The sequence below is a fragment of the Candidozyma auris genome, chromosome 1 (assembly GCF_003013715.1).
Source record: "Candidozyma auris chromosome 1, complete sequence".
In the NCBI taxonomy this organism is placed as follows: Eukaryota; Fungi; Ascomycota; class Pichiomycetes; order Serinales; family Metschnikowiaceae; genus Candidozyma; species Candidozyma auris.
This window is the reverse complement of record NC_072812.1, coordinates 1,379,441-1,397,210: the sequence shown is the minus strand read 5'-3', so window position 1 is coordinate 1,397,210 and position 17,770 is coordinate 1,379,441. Positions and strand designations below refer to the sequence as shown.

Sequence of the window (17,770 nt, the reverse complement as noted above, 5' to 3'; positions counted from 1 at the left end):
GAACCTCACGATCAGCACAATCCATCACTTCGATCATTTCATCATGGTATCGAACATCTGGGTAGCTGCCGCCGATAACGACCGAAATGTCGTAAAGAACTTGGTAGAGTCTGGCGGAATGTCTCCCAACTCCAAAGATCCTAATGGATATACGCCTATTCACGCCGCTGCTTCATATGGTCATCTCGACCTTCTTCGATACCTTTTAGGCAAGGGTGGTGACATCAACATTCAGGATAACGAAGGTGACACTCCTTTGCATCATGTTGAAGATCTAAGCACGGCTAGAGCCATGGTTGAGGAGTTGAAGGCGGACTATAAGATCAAAAATTCGGAGGGACAAACCGCAGCGCAGTATATCGAGGAAGAAGGAGAGTTTCCTGAGTTGGCTAAGTATCTACGATCTCTCACTCACGAAGAGCTCACTTCTTCAGTATTGGACAACCTCCCATATCCAGGTAATGTTGATGGGCACCAGATACGTTATACAATGGAAGCCGATCAGGGCGATGGTGAGATGGATGAGGAGAGAAGAAAGAAGTTAGAGGCTATTGTGAACAGTGAAAATCCAGAGGAGGCTTTGAGAGAGCTTGTTACGTCTGCCGTAAGAGACGGTTTGGCGCAGTACAAGGAAAACGAGGAACCTGGTAACAAAAGAAGGAAGGAATAAACTTCATCAATTGATACCCAACTCAAACTTGACAAGTAGGTCTGAACTAATCACGCTTGAAGGTTGTTCTCGATATACGACTACTGCTAACTTAGACACGCCCTTGAGAATGGTGATGCATGCCTCAAAATGGTGAGCACATTCTCATATCTTTCATTCATTTTCCTCACAATAGCACAAACGAGATATTTCAATAGAACTTGTTCGATACTAAAGCTACATCACGTAGAAGTTTCGTCCTCTGGCAAGGCCTGTATAGTTTGTGCAGGACAAAGTAAATGCTGGACAAAATCTCGAGAACGCCTGTTCAATTTTGTCGTAGTGAAGATGGACGCAATTGTGAATTACGTCAAATTCGGGCTTCTCAATGCCGATGGTACCCCAAAGTATGTACAATATTAGACAACACCGGTAATTCTACTAACATATAGAAAGTTGTACACTGCGTACACTTTGGATGAATTGACGTCCATGTCTTTGCTTGAGAGGGTCAAGATCGCCGACTGGCGTATGGAGATCTTCACCGTGGCATTTACTTTACTATTCATCATTGTGTACAAAGGTGGTGACTTGTACAACCATAGCAAAGTGACAAAGTTTCTCGCCGGTGTAAAGGATGTGTTTGATGATAACTTTTACCAATTTGGCGTCGGTGATGGAAAGTTGTATATCAAGGACAGTGCTGAAGCATACTCCTCCTACGCCACAGGGCGTGAGAATATCGCTAAAGTGAACATCACGTTTAGATTGGCTCCAAGACAAAACATATTTTTGTGGTTCATGGAGAGTGGATTTAGCTTTTTTACTGACTCTGTTCCAGCACCGAAGGACAGAGCTGAAATTGTCATCTTTCCCTCTGCAGACTACGAAAATTTCATCAGCGCTATTGTCTCTAAGTTGGGTATGAGTGATTACAGAAAGTTCAACTATTTCTTGGCTTTGACGAAGACACTCGACTCCGAAAAACTTCCAGAATCTTTTGTATTCATGAGTGAAGTCAATGACTTCCACGAAAAGACTTTTACTGAAAAACTTGCCTCATCAATTAAGCTAGGCATGGCCTCCTACGTAAGATACCTCGCTTTCACCGACCAACCAAACGAGAGACCTGAGCACGTTCGCAACTTGCTTCCACGTCGTAGAGTTGTTTTGTCCTTGAACTTACCAACTGGTAAAGAGGAGTTGAAGGAGGTTTCCGACCTTCTTGGTGCTGTCTTCGATGTCATTGACCAGATGGCTGAGAAGAAGATCACTTTTAGACCCGAGGCCATCAAAAAGATTGTGAAAAACAGAGAACAGGAGATTCAAAAGATTGAAAAAGCTCAGGAGGAACTCAAGAAAGAGGAAGAAGCCGAAGAGAAGGCTAAGTTGAAAAGACAACAAAGAGAAAGCTTCAGGAATATGTCCAAGGATGAGCAAATGAAAGCCGAGAAGAGAGCACAGGAAAGAAGACAGAGAAAGGCCATGAAGAAGATGAAGGTTAGAAGTTGATCTGCTTCTTCGGTACGCATCATGTACGGACATTACATTTTTTTTTTTTCTTTTTAAAAATCTAGATTTTTCCCGTAAGTCGCCATCCCCTCCCGACTGGGGTCATAAATACCTCTGCCACTCCAGCACCCAAACTGTCTGCCAAAATCCACATTAAATCATAACCGTAAAATGGTTTGCGAAAGTTTGCTCTATTCTTACCTTCCCATTTTTCAAACAACTGCTCTTCTAGTAATTCCTTAAACTTGCTTTTGCTAAGCGTCTTGACGAGCCAAACACGGCCTGAGTTTATCATTTTTAGAAATGTTCCGCATCGAGGATACGCCAAAGAGTATTGGTGAACATTGATCTCGTTATGGTGGTTTGATGTGAGTGTGACCACACCTGTCTTGACTAATGCTGAAAGTTCGTCAGCAGCTATATCTGCTGTAGAAATGGACAAGGATTCAGAGTGAGATTTGACGAAATCTCGGAAATGATGTAGTGCAGTTGAAGTAAAGCTGTCCGCGTTCTCCGCCATCTCTTCTATTACAGACAAGTAATGCTCCGTCTTGACCACTACTTCCATGTTCTCATAGCCATACGTGACCTTTGCATTATGACCACCTTTGCCTGTCCTCAGCACCACTGGCAGCGCATTTGTGATCACAAACTTTTTAACAAGGCCCTCACGAATACACAATTCGAGACTTCTGTCAACAAAAGTGTTGCCTTGCTCCATGAACATTGAATATAGCTGATTTAGGGTGAGCATCCCCCCACTAGGTAGCTGCTGTTGACGGTACTTTATGATATCTGCCTTCGCCTCCATGGATAATCCCCTGAGGGCAAATAGTTGATCATTTCCAGATGCGGAATCACAAGAAGTCTCAGAGAAATATCGATTATGGAAGCAAGTTTGCTCGGCCCACTGATTATGTACAACAGTTACAATAGCGTCCACTATCCCTGTATATCCCTTGAGCTGAAAATCTAGGTGTGCATTGCCGCCAGTGACTTGCAAACGGTCTTCACTTTTCTCCTCTTCTTTTGGACCTACCTCACGTTTTACTTTTTTTTTGTTCTTGAGTGGAGAGAGTAGACTCTTTTTAGTCAGAAATTTCGGTTTTCGGATCCTTGACAGACTAGCTGCTGAGTACTGTAGATTTGGCATGATAAAAACTTCGATATCTTGGGTGCAAAGTTTCGCACCCAGTTGTTTCACATTGTACCTAACAGGCTACGCACCCAGTACCTCCATGTTTAGCACTTTAAATCTATTTACAGTTTAATAGAATGTAATCTGTCTTCTGATACTCTCACCACCAGAGCTGGTATATATCCATTTGTATTCCCCAACTTCGCTCACATCACCGACAACCTTGCCGTTCAGATCTTCTAGCATGATGTTTTCTTTAGGAATTTCAACACCGCTTGTTTTATATATGAGGTCTGCCACAGTTGCCTTCGTAATTGGAGCCTTCGAACTTTTCAAGGAAAATGTTAGAGCTTGTGGAACAGACTCCTTGATTTCGACAACAAGGGGCTCCATTTGATCAGGAGTTGCTTTAAAGCTCTGTACCTTCGATTTCGCAGAGGATTTCATGTTGGAGAAAAGTGAAGACAATTCGTCTAATGATAATGCAGGTGTATCGTCCTTGGGCTTCTCTGGAATTTTAGGCTCTTTCTTTGACGAAGATTGCTGAATGATTTTTTGGCCCTTCACAACTGGAATTCTTGGGCCATGTTCTTTAGTGATATAGCATGCCTTGTTACCCACATGAAGAACATTTCTCATGAAAGCTGGTGAGACATCAATGATCTGTCCCTTCACACCATGAGGGAGAAAGTCCTGCAATAGCTGCACAGGAACCTTCTTCGACTTTGTCAAATGTCTTGTAAAATTTTTCGCCAATGACAACTGGCTCCGTAAGATAGTCATGGTCTTGATGGTTCATCTAGAGGTCGATAACTCTGAAAATTTTGGACTACTCGCCCCAGTTGGTGTACGGGTGTTGTAGATGGGGTCCAACTTCGGAATGATAGACCGCTTCTTAAAAGGAGATTGAGACCAAAAGCTCGGTTTCAAACTAATGAAAGTAGAGGTGTGTGTGCGTATGATAAAATGTATGGCTGGAATCCCGGTTGTTTAGAGGTTGAAACACTCGTTTGACAATTTGCAAGCGTGCATGTGTAGTCTAAATAGTCCGGTATTTAACATATTCAGATGTCTTATCATCTCTTTATCAAAATTTGGATTTTGACTATGTGTTGAGAACCTTTTATGGGTAAAAATGGTTAGGAATGGGGACGTCGCCAAAGGTGATCTTGTGAGTAGCCATTTCGCAGCCATGCTTACTGCAGATCTGATACAGGAATCTGATGCTCATCACAAATCTACTTTCTGATCCCGTCTAATGGCAGACAAAATATGTATCATATGTCTAGAGAAGGAGACGAAATACACTTGTCCAGCATGCGGAGCTAAAACGTGCTCTTTGGACTGTGTGAATCGCCATAAGCTTCGATCTGAGTGTACTGGTAAAGTTGACCCCGCAAAGTTCGTACCTAAGAAAGAGATCACTCAGAATCCCTCGTTGATAAACAGGGACTACAATTATCTACTAAATTTCGAACGCAAAATAGATTTGGGAATCAAAGATGTGAAGTCAAATGCTAAAATGATGTTCAGGCGACAAATGGGTAACAACAACAAAAGGCAGAAATTTGATGGTGAAAACTTCGAAAACAGAATCACTAGGATGAAGAAAAAGTACAATGAGCCGCAATACTCCTTCAAGCGGGAAAACGTTCTCGTCATACATCTCCCGCCCGGAATGTCCAGAGCTACGCAGAACAAATCAGGGTATGATAAGAAGGCGGGAACATATGCCTGGACGGTCGAGTGGGTCCCTGTAGGATCAAAAGGAACACCTCTATCAGGCTTCATCTCGTACCGTCTTAAGGAGGAGCTTACTTTGAAGGAGGCGCTCTCTCTATCACAACTAGCAAAAAGCTTGGAAGTTGAACCTGAAAATATCTCGCCAAACTCACTTCGATTTGGTCTAGAAAACGTCTTGGCATATGGCAAGCGTTCAATCATCTCTTTGAACAGTGACGACACATTATGTAAGGCGCTTGCCAACAAAGCGGTTCTTGAATTTCCCAAGATCTACGTTATGTCAGAGCCGGAAATTTGGGAAGAATACACACAAAGTGAGAAAGAAGCCTACGGGCCAGAGAGTGATCTGGGTGAAGACAACGCAAGTTCCACCGACCCCACTAGCAGTCTGGACTCTGATTCCACTAGCGATTCTGATTCTGAATCCTCAGACGATTCAGAGAGTGCCCCTGAAGAGGTCTCCACGAAGAATGAACATAATGTATCACAAGAATCCCAAGGAAATCAAACTGAGCCCGGGATAGCCAACACTGCACCTGAAACTTACGATGATGAGGAGGAAGGATTCTCCGCTTGATCACGATTGCATTAGCATCTTATAGACATTCCTTAGCGCGGTGCCATAGAGCGCGCATAACTATTATTGTAGTCCCGATGAGCATTGTATAGTACTTCAATAGCACATATCCAAATTATGAATGTGTTCAAGAAACCACTGGATTCCGAGAGAAACTTTCAAGCCTCTCTCTATATTGGAAATTTAGACTCACTTGTCGATGAAACGCTTTTGTATGAGCTCTTCATCCAGCTTGGTCCCGTGAGACTGCTTAACCTACCAAAGGATCGTATTCTGCGAAAACATCAGGGTTACGGATTTGTTGAGTTTCGAGGTGTTCAAGATGCTGACTACGCTCTAGAGATTCTCAGAGGTATAAGGCTATATGGGAGAACCCTCAAGATGAAGAAGACAGATCACCAGTCTAATACCAACGCTCCCTCTAGTGCAGGCGCTGGAGATGACGTTGGCATCAGCATAGGCGCAAGACTCTTTATAAAGAATCTCAATCCGATTGTCGACGAAAAGTATCTAAAGGAGACGTTCAAGAAGTTTGGCAACCTTATAGAAACGCCGCAAATTGTCAGAGATGAAGAAGGCTACTCCAAGGGCCACGGCTTTGTGGAATATGATTCGTTCGAGTCCAGCGACGAAGCCATCGAAAGAATGAATGGCGCCATTCTCATGAACAACAAAATCGGCGTAGAGTACGCTTACAAAGAAGGTAGGGCCAAACATGGTGATAGTGTCGAGAGACTCTTGGCCGAAAAGGCGAAAACAAATGTAAAGCGGTCTACCGGAAAACCCAAGAAAGCAAAGAAAACCCATTAATCTCATTCGATGCGTCCTTTCTGGCATTTGGCCCGACTCCTTTCTAAACCTTTGGGTCGCGGTCATCATTGAACATCAGAGAATTCTACTCAAGATAAAACGACCTTTATTTATAAAGCAATGAGATCATTACAATTGAATTTTGACCAGCGAAACCTGTCTTATACTCAGATTTATGCATTGAAAGATTATGCTAAGATCACCCATTTTAAGTGACGAGAAAAACAAGTATTAAAGTCAAGTCGCCAACCTATTAGTAAGTAACATGCTTAAACCATAATTTGCCTACAAACGAGGCCTTGAGTGTTCGTACTTAATAAGATCCTCTGGGGTGACCACACCATACACCAAGCTGCCTTCGCCATTCGTGATAATGGCAAAATAGTTACCAGCATTGAAGAAATCCGCTAGCTTTTCTAAGGGTGTTAATGGAGTAAGCACATGATAGTGCTTACCCTTGCCTGCCTTGGGCTTCATTATTTTCGAATTGAGAGGAGTTGCCGTCTTCTTCGAGTAGTTCTTTTCGTAGTTTTCCCTGGCCTTCTGACTGAACCAAAGCATGTAGTTCTTTGCTATAGGCTCAACTTGAGAGTTTGCTATTTTTTCTTTTTCTAAATCCTCCATATTCAACACACCAAGAAGAGTCTTATGCTCCTCATCTATGACAGGCAAAAATGTAAACTCATTCTCAAAAGCCACCTCCATGGCTCTCGATAGAGATGTTGAGGGGTTGATGGAAATAGCAGGACGAATGTCCAAGTCTTCGACTGTAGCACCACGGTAATCGATTTTCGGGAAGTGAATTGGTGGGGGCATGTTGGTGAAGTTAGACTCTCAGTGCGACCGTTTTAGTCGAAGCATAGGAAGCTGTGCCGGATCTACGAGATTCTTGCAATGAGTTTACCAATTTACCTTAACACGTGAATATATGCAAATTAAAATATTAATTTCACTCTTAGGCGGCTTCAGCAGTGGAATGCAGCCCACTTTGTTCCCGTCTAGAGTCGTTATCATTAACTTCACCTTCCTCTCTAGCAACTCTTCTCCACACTTCTTCATCATTACCCAGTGCTAGCACCCCGATTCTCATCGTTGCAAGTAAGTTTACAGCAGCAGTCAGATGTCCGTAAACTCCACCATAAAATGCTTTAGTTGCATCCTTCCCATGTGAGGCCTTGAGAAGTGCAACACCGCCAGGATGCTGGTCCATAAATGGTGTGATATCATGTATAATATTTTGTATCACAATATAGATACGGTGTTTGTTATCAGCAGATCCACATAGCTTCTTAAATTCTTTCGTTGTGATCATGGGTAGTTTGGATATAGGGGTTCCCCAATTGAGTTGACTTCTGCGCCTATTGAGCACAGCTTGTTGCTGTTGAATTTGGAGTTGTATTACCAAGTTAGTTGGAGTCTTGGATACATCTTCGACCAACCCCAAGATGTTCAATAGAGCAATGAACCACTTTGTAGGATCGTACGCCCACAACGCGGAACTGTCTCTATAGTCATGTGGAAATTCATGATGATAGTTCTGCAGATTCTGCCCAAAAGTAATCATTGCAAAAAAAGGATTCATGCAATTCACTGATGAATTTTTATCGTTAAAGGGCTGAGATGGAAACGTCACAGGAAGACGTCTTGAATGACCGAATGACTCGACACTCATCAACAGTTGCTGACAGGCAAACATTCTGAGTATACCAGGGTAAATCAAACCGTTAATCCATGTGTCCTCACAAAAGTACACGGTGACGACTACCGGCAAGAGTATTGTCGAAAAAAGAAAGAATAGCCAATATCTCTCTTCTTGCCAAATAATGTACTGTCTGGTGAAATTTTCGTAATGTTCTCGTGAGCGTTGCCCAGAATGACCGTAATCATCAGATTCAATTTCATTTAGACTAAATTCGTTTTCGACGAACTCACGAAAGAAAGCGTCGGACTTGGACCTTTTTAATAGCCAACCCCAATGCGCCCAAAGAAAGCCTCGCTTGATGGAGTATGGATCCTTGTCTGGATGATCAGTGAACTGATGATGAGCTCTATGAAGACCTGCCCACCACCTTATTGGGCCAATTCCGATACTTGCGCCAAAAATTGCGAAATATACTTGTAGAAAGCTATATTTTGGACGAAACAGCGAGTGGGAGTAGCACTTGTGATACCCAGCAGTGAAGGCTAATATGGTAAAAATGTGGTATATGACGCAGAAGTATAATGTTGCTGCCTTCTCTGGTATCAAACTGAGCTTTTGGTGAATGAGGTATGCAAATGCTAAGAATGGCAAAACCACGGAGGTAATCACCGTAGGGTAACTGATGCGTAAAAAAAAGTTCCTCTTACGCTTCCTCATATCATTGATGCGAGCATTTCTCAGAGAGTCACCATTTCCAGATGGCTTGATCTTTCGTCTTTGAACCTTCACGCCCTGTAGATTGGGTGAAGATGACATCCCCACGCAAAGATGATCTTACAAAACAGATTAAGTCGGTGCGAATTGGCTAGTCGCGATGCACTCAAATGAAACACACTTACTAGTTGTGGAATAGAAATTGTTGCAAGTTTGATAAATCTGGTACATGAATCTGGCGCTTTTGGGTATCACAATTATCGACTCAGTGATTAAGTACAGTTTTAGGTAACTACTACAATTCTTGACCAACAGAGTACTGAAGCTGCGTTTGCAGTCTTTCGTACCGCACACCATTTTCTCACACTTTTGTGACTTAGTATGCTTCAACCTCATTTCAAGAAGCACATCACTTACGTCGTTTTAGTCTGATGAGTACAACAGAGTTACAATCTATGATGCGAATTTTCTTTCTCAATATTGGTTTAGAGTTTGTGTTTTGCCTTAAAACCTGTCATACAAATGCCTCACAATGGAGCGACTACATAGATTATGACAATTTGATCAGGTAGGTAACGGTACAGCATCAAAATGTTTTCGAGATCACCAGTCTGCCGGCAACGACGATGTTATCATCCAAGTTCAGTCTACAGAGGCAGTTTATCAAGTGTGAGATGTACTGATGTAATTCTCAACTGAACTATCTCGACGATTGTTTTCCTAATTATATATCTCTTTTAACGATGGCATCACCCCAAGGATATGTCCAAAGGCAGCAAGGCTCTGTCTCAGAGGCGCCTTCCAAAGTATATCAACCAAATACGGCTGCGCCAGCTATTTCCTACACGCCCACTGAAGTCAACATTCCTTCAAAATTATACGACAAGGTACCAAACTTGAATCTTTACAAGAAGCTTCAAGATGCCGAGAAACAATTGGATTTGCTCATTGCACAAAAAGGACTTGATTTTCAGTCCGTGCAAGCATCATCTATGCAAGCGAATAGTATGAAGAGAGAAACGGGAATTTTACGTGTTTTTATCTACAACACCTGTCAGAACCAGCCGTGGCAGAATAATCAATCAAAGGTGAACGAGACCTCAAATACTGACTCCTCTTGGACGTTGAGAGTTGAGGGTCGCTTTATTTCCGATAGTCCCGAGGTTTCCGAGGCTAAGGAGATGAAATTTAGCTCTTTTCTTTCAGGTATTTCGATCGAAATTGTTCCTAATGAAGATTACCCATCTTTACAAGGAAGCCAATCCAATATCATAGAGTGGCGCAATGAAGGTAACAACAATGGCAATAATCAAGGCGGCAACTCGCAATTGAGCAATGGCTCTCTGCAATGGCTGTTTGATGGTATCGACGTTACTCGTCAAGGAGTCTTCCCCATCAAATCCAAGATTGCTATATTAACCAAAGATTACACATTCAAGCTTCTGGTGTCACAGGAAATGGCCCAGTTTACTGGCAAACGCGAAGCTTCTCAACAGGAATTGATATACCTGATCTGGCAGTATGTTTTATTCAAGAAGTTGTTCAAGAGAGCTGACAGCTATTCCAACGTGCCAGCTGTGCCAGCTTCTTCTATGTCGTCTCAAGCTTTGAATTCCCAGTCGAACGAAGAGACTGATTTGTCTGTGGTGCAATGCGATGAAGTATTGAAGGACTTGTTGAAGGTCAATACTTTCAAGTTCAAGGATCTTTATCAATTAATTCAGCCCCATGTGCGTCCACGTCAACCAATAGTGTTGGACTACGAAATAGACACTACAAGGTCAACAACTTTAGGTGATGTTGTGGTCGATATTCCTGTCGAATTAGCCTTGTCAATGGGTAAAATGGAGAAGGAGATAATTGATGAGAATAAAAGTGCATTTGAAAGCATGTCGAAGTCTGATGAACTTGTTCAGTACCTTAATCAACGTATATCTCTTGGGATTGTGGCTTTACAGAGCTCTAACAATAGAGAACAGTTCTATAGAGAGTTGAGTGATGATCCTGTTGTATTTATAAAGAAATGGTTGGAGAGCCAGTCCGAGACTCTAAAAGCGTTGAAAAGTGAAGAAGGCTTCAACGAAGAGGACGTCAGAAAAGCGCAATACTTCAAGGAACACGAACAAGAACTAAGACAGAAGATTGACCTAATGTTAGGTGCTCAAAAGTTATAAATCAGCTGAATGTGTGAGAAGAATTGTATATTAGCCTGAAGAACCATCTCATAAACCAATAAAAATAATCGGGCAAAAAAAAAAAAAAAAAAAAGATATACAGAGCTTGGCTGGCTATTTTATTCCAGATACTCTTCATCGTCGTCGTCTAAGACATCACCTTCGTCGTAAGATTCATCGTCATCGTGCTGAGCGTGGTCGTTGTATCCATTCTCGGCATACCCAGTGTTTGATAAACTGTAGTCAACTTTCTTTCTTGCAGATCTTGACCCAGCGGAACTATGCGTGTTTGCCATTTCCTCAAAAGTTTCTATAAGCGGTGCAATCATGGAAAGATATTGATACATGTAAAGTATGGGTCTGTATGCGACACTATTTTGTGGAATGATTGATACTTCCTTGGAGGCATCTGAAGAAAGACCCAACTTTTGAGATAAATGCTTGGTGAAGCTCAAAAGCTCAGCGGAGTTACTTGCGACTTCGTACCAATGCTTTGAATCATCATATTGCGCTTCCAGAGGCACCTCTTTACCTTCTTTGTCAAACTCAACACCTAACGTTCTCAACGATTCCGAAAGCACTGCATGGACATCTTCAACATAAAGTTTGAACTTTGAAGGAATACTGAGTTTGAGACCAGCTGGATCTTTTGTGATGGCTTTCATTCGGTCAACACTAGAAAGCCCGCCTCCGGACGGTTCCGCCATTCTTACAAGGTAAAATCGCCCAATTTTGAAACCACAATCACCCACGATGAATTCGTTGAGCCTCAATGCCATGGGATGAACGACAGGATCAGAAGTAGGGTCTATGTATCGCTGACCAGAATCGGGATCGGGAGTCCCCTGTGGAGACTGTTGTCCCTTGCCTTTTTTTGATAGCCTCGCTTCTAGCTCTTTCTTCAAATCAGTCGTCTGAGAGAATCCCTTGAGAATCGGTCTTGATGCGTAAAGTGCATCTTTTTCACCAGCAATTTCTTGCTTGTTGACCACCTGTGCTATGTGAGATTTCAACACGTTTGAAGTCGAGAGACACCAAACTACCAAGCATCTCATCATGATAAGTCTATCACGCGGATTGGGTAAACCCGCAAGGCCCTGTTCTTCGAAGAGAGGTTCATGAAATGGATTGAGCTTCTCCAGAGGAGCTTGATATTCGTAGTTGTCTTCTTGAAGCACAGGAGGTTTTGAGCGATCAACCCAATCTGCATCAGTATCCGTCGGAACAGCAGTTATATTTCTGACAAATCTGTCATCTCGCCACTCCTCTGGCAAGCCAAGTGTAAAACACTGCTTTCGAAGCTCTTCCACCCCGCTCTTGTAATTGCTAGGAGTGATAAGCTTCTTTCTGTTGAGAACTAAAGTGAGTAGCTTACAAAATAGATCATCCATTAGTCGGGATATGCCAGATTCCTCCTCATTCCTCAGATCACTAGTAAGACCCAAACCATCTTCTATATCTTGCGGGCCAATATGACCAACGTAAATGATTTCAGGGAACTTAGTCAAAAATGCGATAATGAATGCGACGTCAGCCAGATATGGATTGTGTTTGACAGGGAACCCAAGCGCTATGCTCTCGTCGGCAACGGTTGCGTTTTCTTTAGTGTCAAATAGATTGTCATCGTAAAGGTCGTAATGCACAGGCACCAAAGGTCCCGGGTATGTTCTAGTGATTCTGTTCTTCTCGCGAACAATCGAAGTTTTGGTTATCTTGTTTCTGAACCTGAGTGTGACGCGTTTAGTCTTGGGAGAATTCTCCTTCTTGACTATTGACGTGCCGTTAGAAAAAACGTTATCCTTAGAGCCACTTTCATTCAGATCATTTTGCAACTCACCTTCTGTTTTGATTGGATCAACTTGCTCATGATCACTCTTGACTTCAGATGATTCTGTAGGTCTCAGCGCCAAAGACTCAGCAACAACTTCCACGTCGTTGTCAGACACCAGCAGCAGGATCTTGGAGCCATTCTCTCGGCAAGCTGGGCTCAGGGAGGTTCCCGTCACCTCATTTGCCTCCGAACTTGTGGTGGTAGTGAGACTTACAGTCTCGGAGTCGTTTGCCTTGGAAAAGTTGAGCACAGACTGCTTTCGTTTCTTCGCTGCGTTGGACTCTGCTATTATACCCAGGCGCTTTTTCTCATTTGGATCACCGCCTCGAGAACCAGGACCTTCCAATGGCATATTGTCGAGGCGAAATTTAAGCAACTTTGAGGTCTCTAGATTTTGCAGAGCTGTCTCGGGTGATGCTGATGGGTTGTTTGCACCTAAATGTTTCCTGGGTCTTCCAAGACGTTTCGCTTTTTCGTTAGGATTATATGCAATTTGAAAAAGAGCACCATTCTCAGGTTTGCGAGCTTGAGCGATACCACCATCAGGACTGGCTGCCTCGAGAATAGGAACTACCTCATCTCCAGTCAATTTGGCCGGGACGCTCAAGCCGTGCAAATCAACCATCTTAAGGGCATCCAAAGTCTCCCTGTTGAAGTCAACATGGCGATCTATGAACTCCTCAAACTCAAACACGTTTTTGATGGTGTTTCCTGGCACGTCTTTTGGCAGCGAAGTGATAGCCCCATTGCCAGTGGGATATAAGGGATCTTCATTTCGGCGTTTACTCTGATCCTGTGAAACATCTCCACCGTTTTGTAGCGGGGCCATGATTGATATGATGATGTGAAGTGCTACATGTGTGTGCAGTTTGTTGCCCGCTACCGTCAACGCTGGGCAGTAATGGCTGCAAAATGCCGACAAAGGGACGGGGGGGGTTCTGCCCGGCAGACTTGGACCAGATGGTCGAACACAGCTACGCAAAGACATTTTGAGGCTTCTTTCGCTTTAGGTTGTCGGTCGAAACTTTTGGTTGGGCCGACCGGGTGATGGACTGCTCCGAAGTCCCGAAAAAATGGGTAATGACGAGAGGAGGTACAGTTTTTAAGGGTGGCGGAAACCTTAGGTAATGACGAACATATGGCAATTTGCAACCACTGGGAATGACACTTGATAATTCACCACCAGCACCACTATTGAAGCTGACTTCCACCCTCTTTTTCAGTCTACTTGACTCTTTGTGGCGGCTATATTTCAGGCGCGACAGCCGGCAGTATACTAGTAAAGTCAGGAGTAACGGCGACATGAAATGCAGCTTTACAACGTCTACATGCAACGTTGACAGCTAGTATTTACGTGTAGAGAAGTGTAATTCGGTTTTTGGAATGCAGCCGTTTCTGTTGGATGAACCTCTCCTTGCTTCCGTGCCATACAGAGCCGACTAATAACTGGGGAGCAAGAGATGAGAGAATCCACAAATTATGGTTGCTACATACTAATCAGGGCAGGCGAGATGAATTCTACCGAAAAGAAGAGGTTCGTAGTGGAACGAGACTAGGTTCACATGTTGACTGCGAATGCTTCACGACAACGCACCTTTTTTTCAGCAACAATATCATTTGTCCAAGGCGCAATGTTAGGAATGTGCGTACCAGGAATCAAGTGCCGGACCCTCGGCGATGACGGCTAGAGCAATCACCGAGGCGTTTGTTGCACAAATATGATCACTGAAAAAAAAAGGACAAAAAAACTAAACGGGGTAGGGCAGAAACAGGACTTTAAAGCTGTTCAATCCGTCAATATCAAACTTGTAATCGCTAGCATATGTCGCCTCTTGTCCCTATGCCATGGGTGGAGAAGACGGGCACTGATAGATAGCCTGAATCTTTTCGCATGCGTCAATATGCACTAGCCCCAAAACGGAGCCTACTGTTTTTCCCACTCAGCAAGTTTTTCCATCGGCACACAAGACATTGAGCCCGACCACCACTTCGCAAAGCCCTATAACAATCCCTATCCTCCCACAAATTGCCGCTCACTGGCGCACATTTTCATCTTCCCCCCTTTCCCCTTTTATTGCCCTGTCATAAGCATTCCTTGACGTGAGCGATTTGCTAACATTAAACTCTTCAGATCGTTGGCTACTAACCTGGTACCCCATTTCGTTAATCTCAACCCTCGCAATGTCCTCGAGAGACCCCATTGAGGAGGTGCTGGACAATGCATTTCCAGAGCATACAAAACCCCCGCAGGTTTCCGAGCCGGGAGCTTCCCACGTTCCCAGCTCGCAACAAAAACCCTCTGACTCAATTTCTTCTTCCACAAGACAGTCCTCATCTCAGGATAATGACCCAGAACACCTGGGATACCTAGAGAAAGATAACAGTGACTCGTACGCACCAAGACCATTCACTGGCTCAGATATGGAAGCTCATCGTCGACCATCAACGGAAACACACTCTTTTGCGGACGAGGAATTATCCAGAGAAATGAGCCGGCGGTTGACCAACGCCGATGAACTCCAAAAACTTGCATTAGAATCCAAGGAGCCTCTTCCTAGAATGGGTGGCGGTAAAGACTATCCGCCTATGCTTTCCAAGAGAGATCCTTACGCGGTCGCGTACGATGGGCCGGATGATCCGCTATTTCCTCAGAATTGGTCCCTCACCAAAAAAGTGATTTGTTGTGTTAATGTTGGCTTGAGCGCATTAAGTGTTTCTCTTGGGTCCGCTATGTTTGCTGAAGGTAGTGCTCAGCTCCAGGAACTCTTTCATGTTGGCTCCACGGTTGCGACCTTGGGTACTTCGCTCTTTGTTTTTGGATTCGCATCTGGCCCTGTTATCTGGGGTCCAATGTCTGAGTTGTATGGAAGAAAGGTCGTTCTTCTACCCTCCATGCTTGGGTATGTCTGCTTTTGTATGATGGTTGGCGCAGCTAAAGATATCCAAATGGTAATGATTTGCCGCTTCTTTGCTGGTTTTGTTGGTGCTGCTCCTTTGGTCGTGGCGCCAGCAGTCTTGGCTGACATTTTTGATGCGAAAAGCAGAGGGAAGGCCATGTCCATTTTTGCCATGGTTTTGTTTGGCGGTCCAATGTTGGCTCCTATAATGGGCGGATTTATCTCGAAGAATCCTCACATGGGATGGAGATGGACTTCTTACATCGCAGGCTTGATTGGCGCTTTATCCCTAATATGCATCAGTTTTCTTTTGGATGAAACTCATTCCGGAATCATTCTAATCTCTAAAGCTGAAGTCTTGAGGAGAAGAACAGGAAATTGGGGTATCCACGCACCTCACGAAGAGACTAGCTTGTCAATTAATGAGATAGTTGAGAAGAATATTTCCAGGCCATTGGTCATGTTATTTACTGAGCCAATTTTGTTTTTGGTGACCCTTTATAATGCTTTTATCTACGGCTTGCTTTACTTGTTCTTGACAGCTGTGCCCTTGATTTTCATGGGTAGGTACCACTGGCAACAAGGAGTGGCTGAATTACCCTATATTGCAATGTTCATTGGTACATTCATTGGAGGTCTCATAGCAATCTACATGGAAAAAGGCTATATTAGAGCCATGGAAAAGAATAATGGAGTTCCAGTTCCAGAAGCAAGATTACCACCGATGATGGTTGGTGGCTTCTTTTTCGCCGCTGGCCTTTTCTGGTTAGGGTGGGCCGGTGATTTCCCCGATAAGGTCCATTGGATTGTTCCCACAATAGGGACTGTCCCCATTGGTGCCGGCCTTCTTATGATTTTCTTACCGTGCTTGAACTACATTATTGACTGTTACTTACTTTACGCCGCCTCTGCTTTGGCAGGTAATACCTTTTTAAGATCTGCGTTTGGTGCAGCTTTTCCATTATTTGCTCGTCAAATGTTTGTCAACATGCATATCAAGTGGGCTGGAACCTTGTTGGGCTGTGTTGCCGTGGTGATGATACCCGTGCCCTTCTTATTCTACCACTATGGAAAGAGGGTCAGAGAGAAGTCGAAATACGCATTTGTTATTTAACCTCAGAAGTGTTAGCTGCTGCTGAATTCAAATGTCTAGCATAAATAATATACATCATCTTGACTCCTTAAATAATCTGTACTTCTTTCATCTACCGTTGTTGCTTTACACAAAGCGACCATGACTTTCCTGCACGAAACCTACGCGTTGGAGCCCAAATATTGTTGAAGTGGTGATACACGTATGAGACGTGATCAATGAATATGGAATACGACAATTACGGAGAAGGCGGCTTCAACGTGGATGCCCAGTACTCAGACTACAATAACTCTCAACGTCAGCAAACTAGATCCTCGCTAAGTCCTGTTACAATCAAGGAGATCAATGAGGCTACTCAACCCGTTCCTGATGGCGAATTCATGATACACAATGTGGCGTTGAATATGGTGTCATTCATTGGTATTATAAGAAAGGTTGATAACAACAGTAGTGCAGTCACAATAACAATTGAGGATGGTACAGGGTCGATGGAAGTGAGGAAGTGGATCGACGAGAAGGTCTCTACTGCCGCAGAGGAAGCTGAAAAGTTCCAGGCCTTGGAAAACAAATACGTCTACGTCACAGGTGGATTGAAGGAGTTCAACCTGAAAAAGAGTATTCAACACGCAAACATTCGAGAAATAACTGACCACAATGAGGTTGCTTACCACATGTTGTATGCCATTTCTAACTATTTGGAAGCACAGGGTATATTAAACAAGGCTCCAAAGAAAGAGGAAAACGGCCTCTTTGTAAAAGATAATGACCTCTCCACAAGTGGAGGAACGGATGTTACGAGACGGATCGAAAAAGTCATCGATGATAATACGGGGTCCATGCAAGAGGGCGTTCCAATTTCTTGGATTAGTGAAACCTTGGGTCTTCCCATCGATGTAGTCAGAGACCAGTGTCAGCACTTGTCGGAGCAAGGTAAAATCTACCAGGGATATGATGAAGGTTCGTTCTTGAGTGTCAATGCATAAATATGTA

At 43.6% G+C, this 17,770-nt stretch overlaps 12 protein-coding genes across 12 annotated transcripts; 7 read left to right on the top strand and 5 right to left on the bottom strand. All coding sequences in view use genetic code 12, as the record gives it.

The window, feature by feature from the left end:
* Positions 1-43: 43 nt before the first annotated feature.
* CJI96_0000644 (uncharacterized protein) lies at positions 44-670 on the top strand (the record flags this gene model as incomplete). The annotated part of the gene is made up of 1 exon (XM_029034873.2): positions 44-670. One exon carries the CDS (start codon positions 44-46, stop codon positions 668-670), a length of 627 nt encoding a protein of 208 aa, XP_028890115.2.
* A 327-nt stretch (positions 671-997) lies between these two features.
* Positions 998-2,161, top strand: CJI96_0000643 (uncharacterized protein; the record flags this gene model as incomplete). The annotated part of the gene is made up of 2 exons (XM_029034872.2): positions 998-1,056; positions 1,102-2,161. 2 exons carry the CDS (start codon positions 998-1,000, stop codon positions 2,159-2,161), a joined length of 1,119 nt encoding a protein of 372 aa, XP_028890114.1.
* Positions 2,162-2,222: 61 nt separating this feature from the next.
* On the bottom strand, positions 2,223-2,972 carry CJI96_0000642 (uncharacterized protein; the record flags this gene model as incomplete). The annotated part of the gene is made up of 1 exon (XM_029034871.2): positions 2,223-2,972. One exon carries the CDS (start codon positions 2,970-2,972, stop codon positions 2,223-2,225), a length of 750 nt encoding a protein of 249 aa, XP_028890113.2.
* Positions 2,973-3,428: 456 nt separating this feature from the next.
* CJI96_0000641 (mitochondrial 54S ribosomal protein MRPL50) lies at positions 3,429-4,082 on the bottom strand (the record flags this gene model as incomplete). The annotated part of the gene is made up of 1 exon (XM_029034870.2): positions 3,429-4,082. The coding sequence occupies one exon, from the start codon at positions 4,080-4,082 to the stop codon at positions 3,429-3,431; it is 654 nt and encodes a 217-aa protein (XP_028890112.1).
* A 475-nt stretch (positions 4,083-4,557) lies between these two features.
* On the top strand, positions 4,558-5,619 carry CJI96_0000640 (uncharacterized protein; the record flags this gene model as incomplete). The annotated part of the gene is made up of 1 exon (XM_029034869.2): positions 4,558-5,619. The coding sequence occupies one exon, from the start codon at positions 4,558-4,560 to the stop codon at positions 5,617-5,619; it is 1,062 nt and encodes a 353-aa protein (XP_028890111.1).
* A 117-nt stretch (positions 5,620-5,736) lies between these two features.
* On the top strand, positions 5,737-6,429 carry CJI96_0000639 (U2 snRNP complex subunit HSH49; the record flags this gene model as incomplete). The annotated part of the gene is made up of 1 exon (XM_029034868.1): positions 5,737-6,429. One exon carries the CDS (start codon positions 5,737-5,739, stop codon positions 6,427-6,429), a length of 693 nt encoding a protein of 230 aa, XP_028890110.1.
* Positions 6,430-6,666: 237 nt separating this feature from the next.
* On the bottom strand, positions 6,667-7,245 carry CJI96_0000638 (uncharacterized protein; the record flags this gene model as incomplete). The annotated part of the gene is made up of 2 exons (XM_029034867.2): positions 6,667-6,679; positions 6,743-7,245. 2 exons carry the CDS (start codon positions 7,243-7,245, stop codon positions 6,667-6,669), a joined length of 516 nt encoding a protein of 171 aa, XP_028890109.2.
* Positions 7,246-7,384: 139 nt separating this feature from the next.
* OLE2 (Ole2p) lies at positions 7,385-7,993 on the bottom strand (the record flags this gene model as incomplete). Its single annotated transcript, XM_029034866.2, has 1 exon — positions 7,385-7,993. The coding sequence occupies one exon, from the start codon at positions 7,991-7,993 to the stop codon at positions 7,385-7,387; it is 609 nt and encodes a 202-aa protein (XP_028890108.2).
* Positions 7,994-9,528: 1,535 nt separating this feature from the next.
* CJI96_0000636 (uncharacterized protein) lies at positions 9,529-10,959 on the top strand (the record flags this gene model as incomplete). Its single annotated transcript, XM_029034865.2, has 1 exon — positions 9,529-10,959. One exon carries the CDS (start codon positions 9,529-9,531, stop codon positions 10,957-10,959), a length of 1,431 nt encoding a protein of 476 aa, XP_028890107.2.
* Positions 10,960-11,078: 119 nt separating this feature from the next.
* On the bottom strand, positions 11,079-13,619 carry CJI96_0000635 (uncharacterized protein; the record flags this gene model as incomplete). The annotated part of the gene is made up of 1 exon (XM_029034864.2): positions 11,079-13,619. One exon carries the CDS (start codon positions 13,617-13,619, stop codon positions 11,079-11,081), a length of 2,541 nt encoding a protein of 846 aa, XP_028890106.2.
* A 1,352-nt stretch (positions 13,620-14,971) lies between these two features.
* On the top strand, positions 14,972-16,801 carry FLU1 (Flu1p; the record flags this gene model as incomplete). The annotated part of the gene is made up of 1 exon (XM_029034863.2): positions 14,972-16,801. The coding sequence occupies one exon, from the start codon at positions 14,972-14,974 to the stop codon at positions 16,799-16,801; it is 1,830 nt and encodes a 609-aa protein (XP_028890105.1).
* Positions 16,802-17,004: 203 nt separating this feature from the next.
* RFA2 (Rfa2p) lies at positions 17,005-17,763 on the top strand (the record flags this gene model as incomplete). The annotated part of the gene is made up of 1 exon (XM_029034862.2): positions 17,005-17,763. One exon carries the CDS (start codon positions 17,005-17,007, stop codon positions 17,761-17,763), a length of 759 nt encoding a protein of 252 aa, XP_028890104.2.
* Positions 17,764-17,770: the final 7 nt, after the last annotated feature.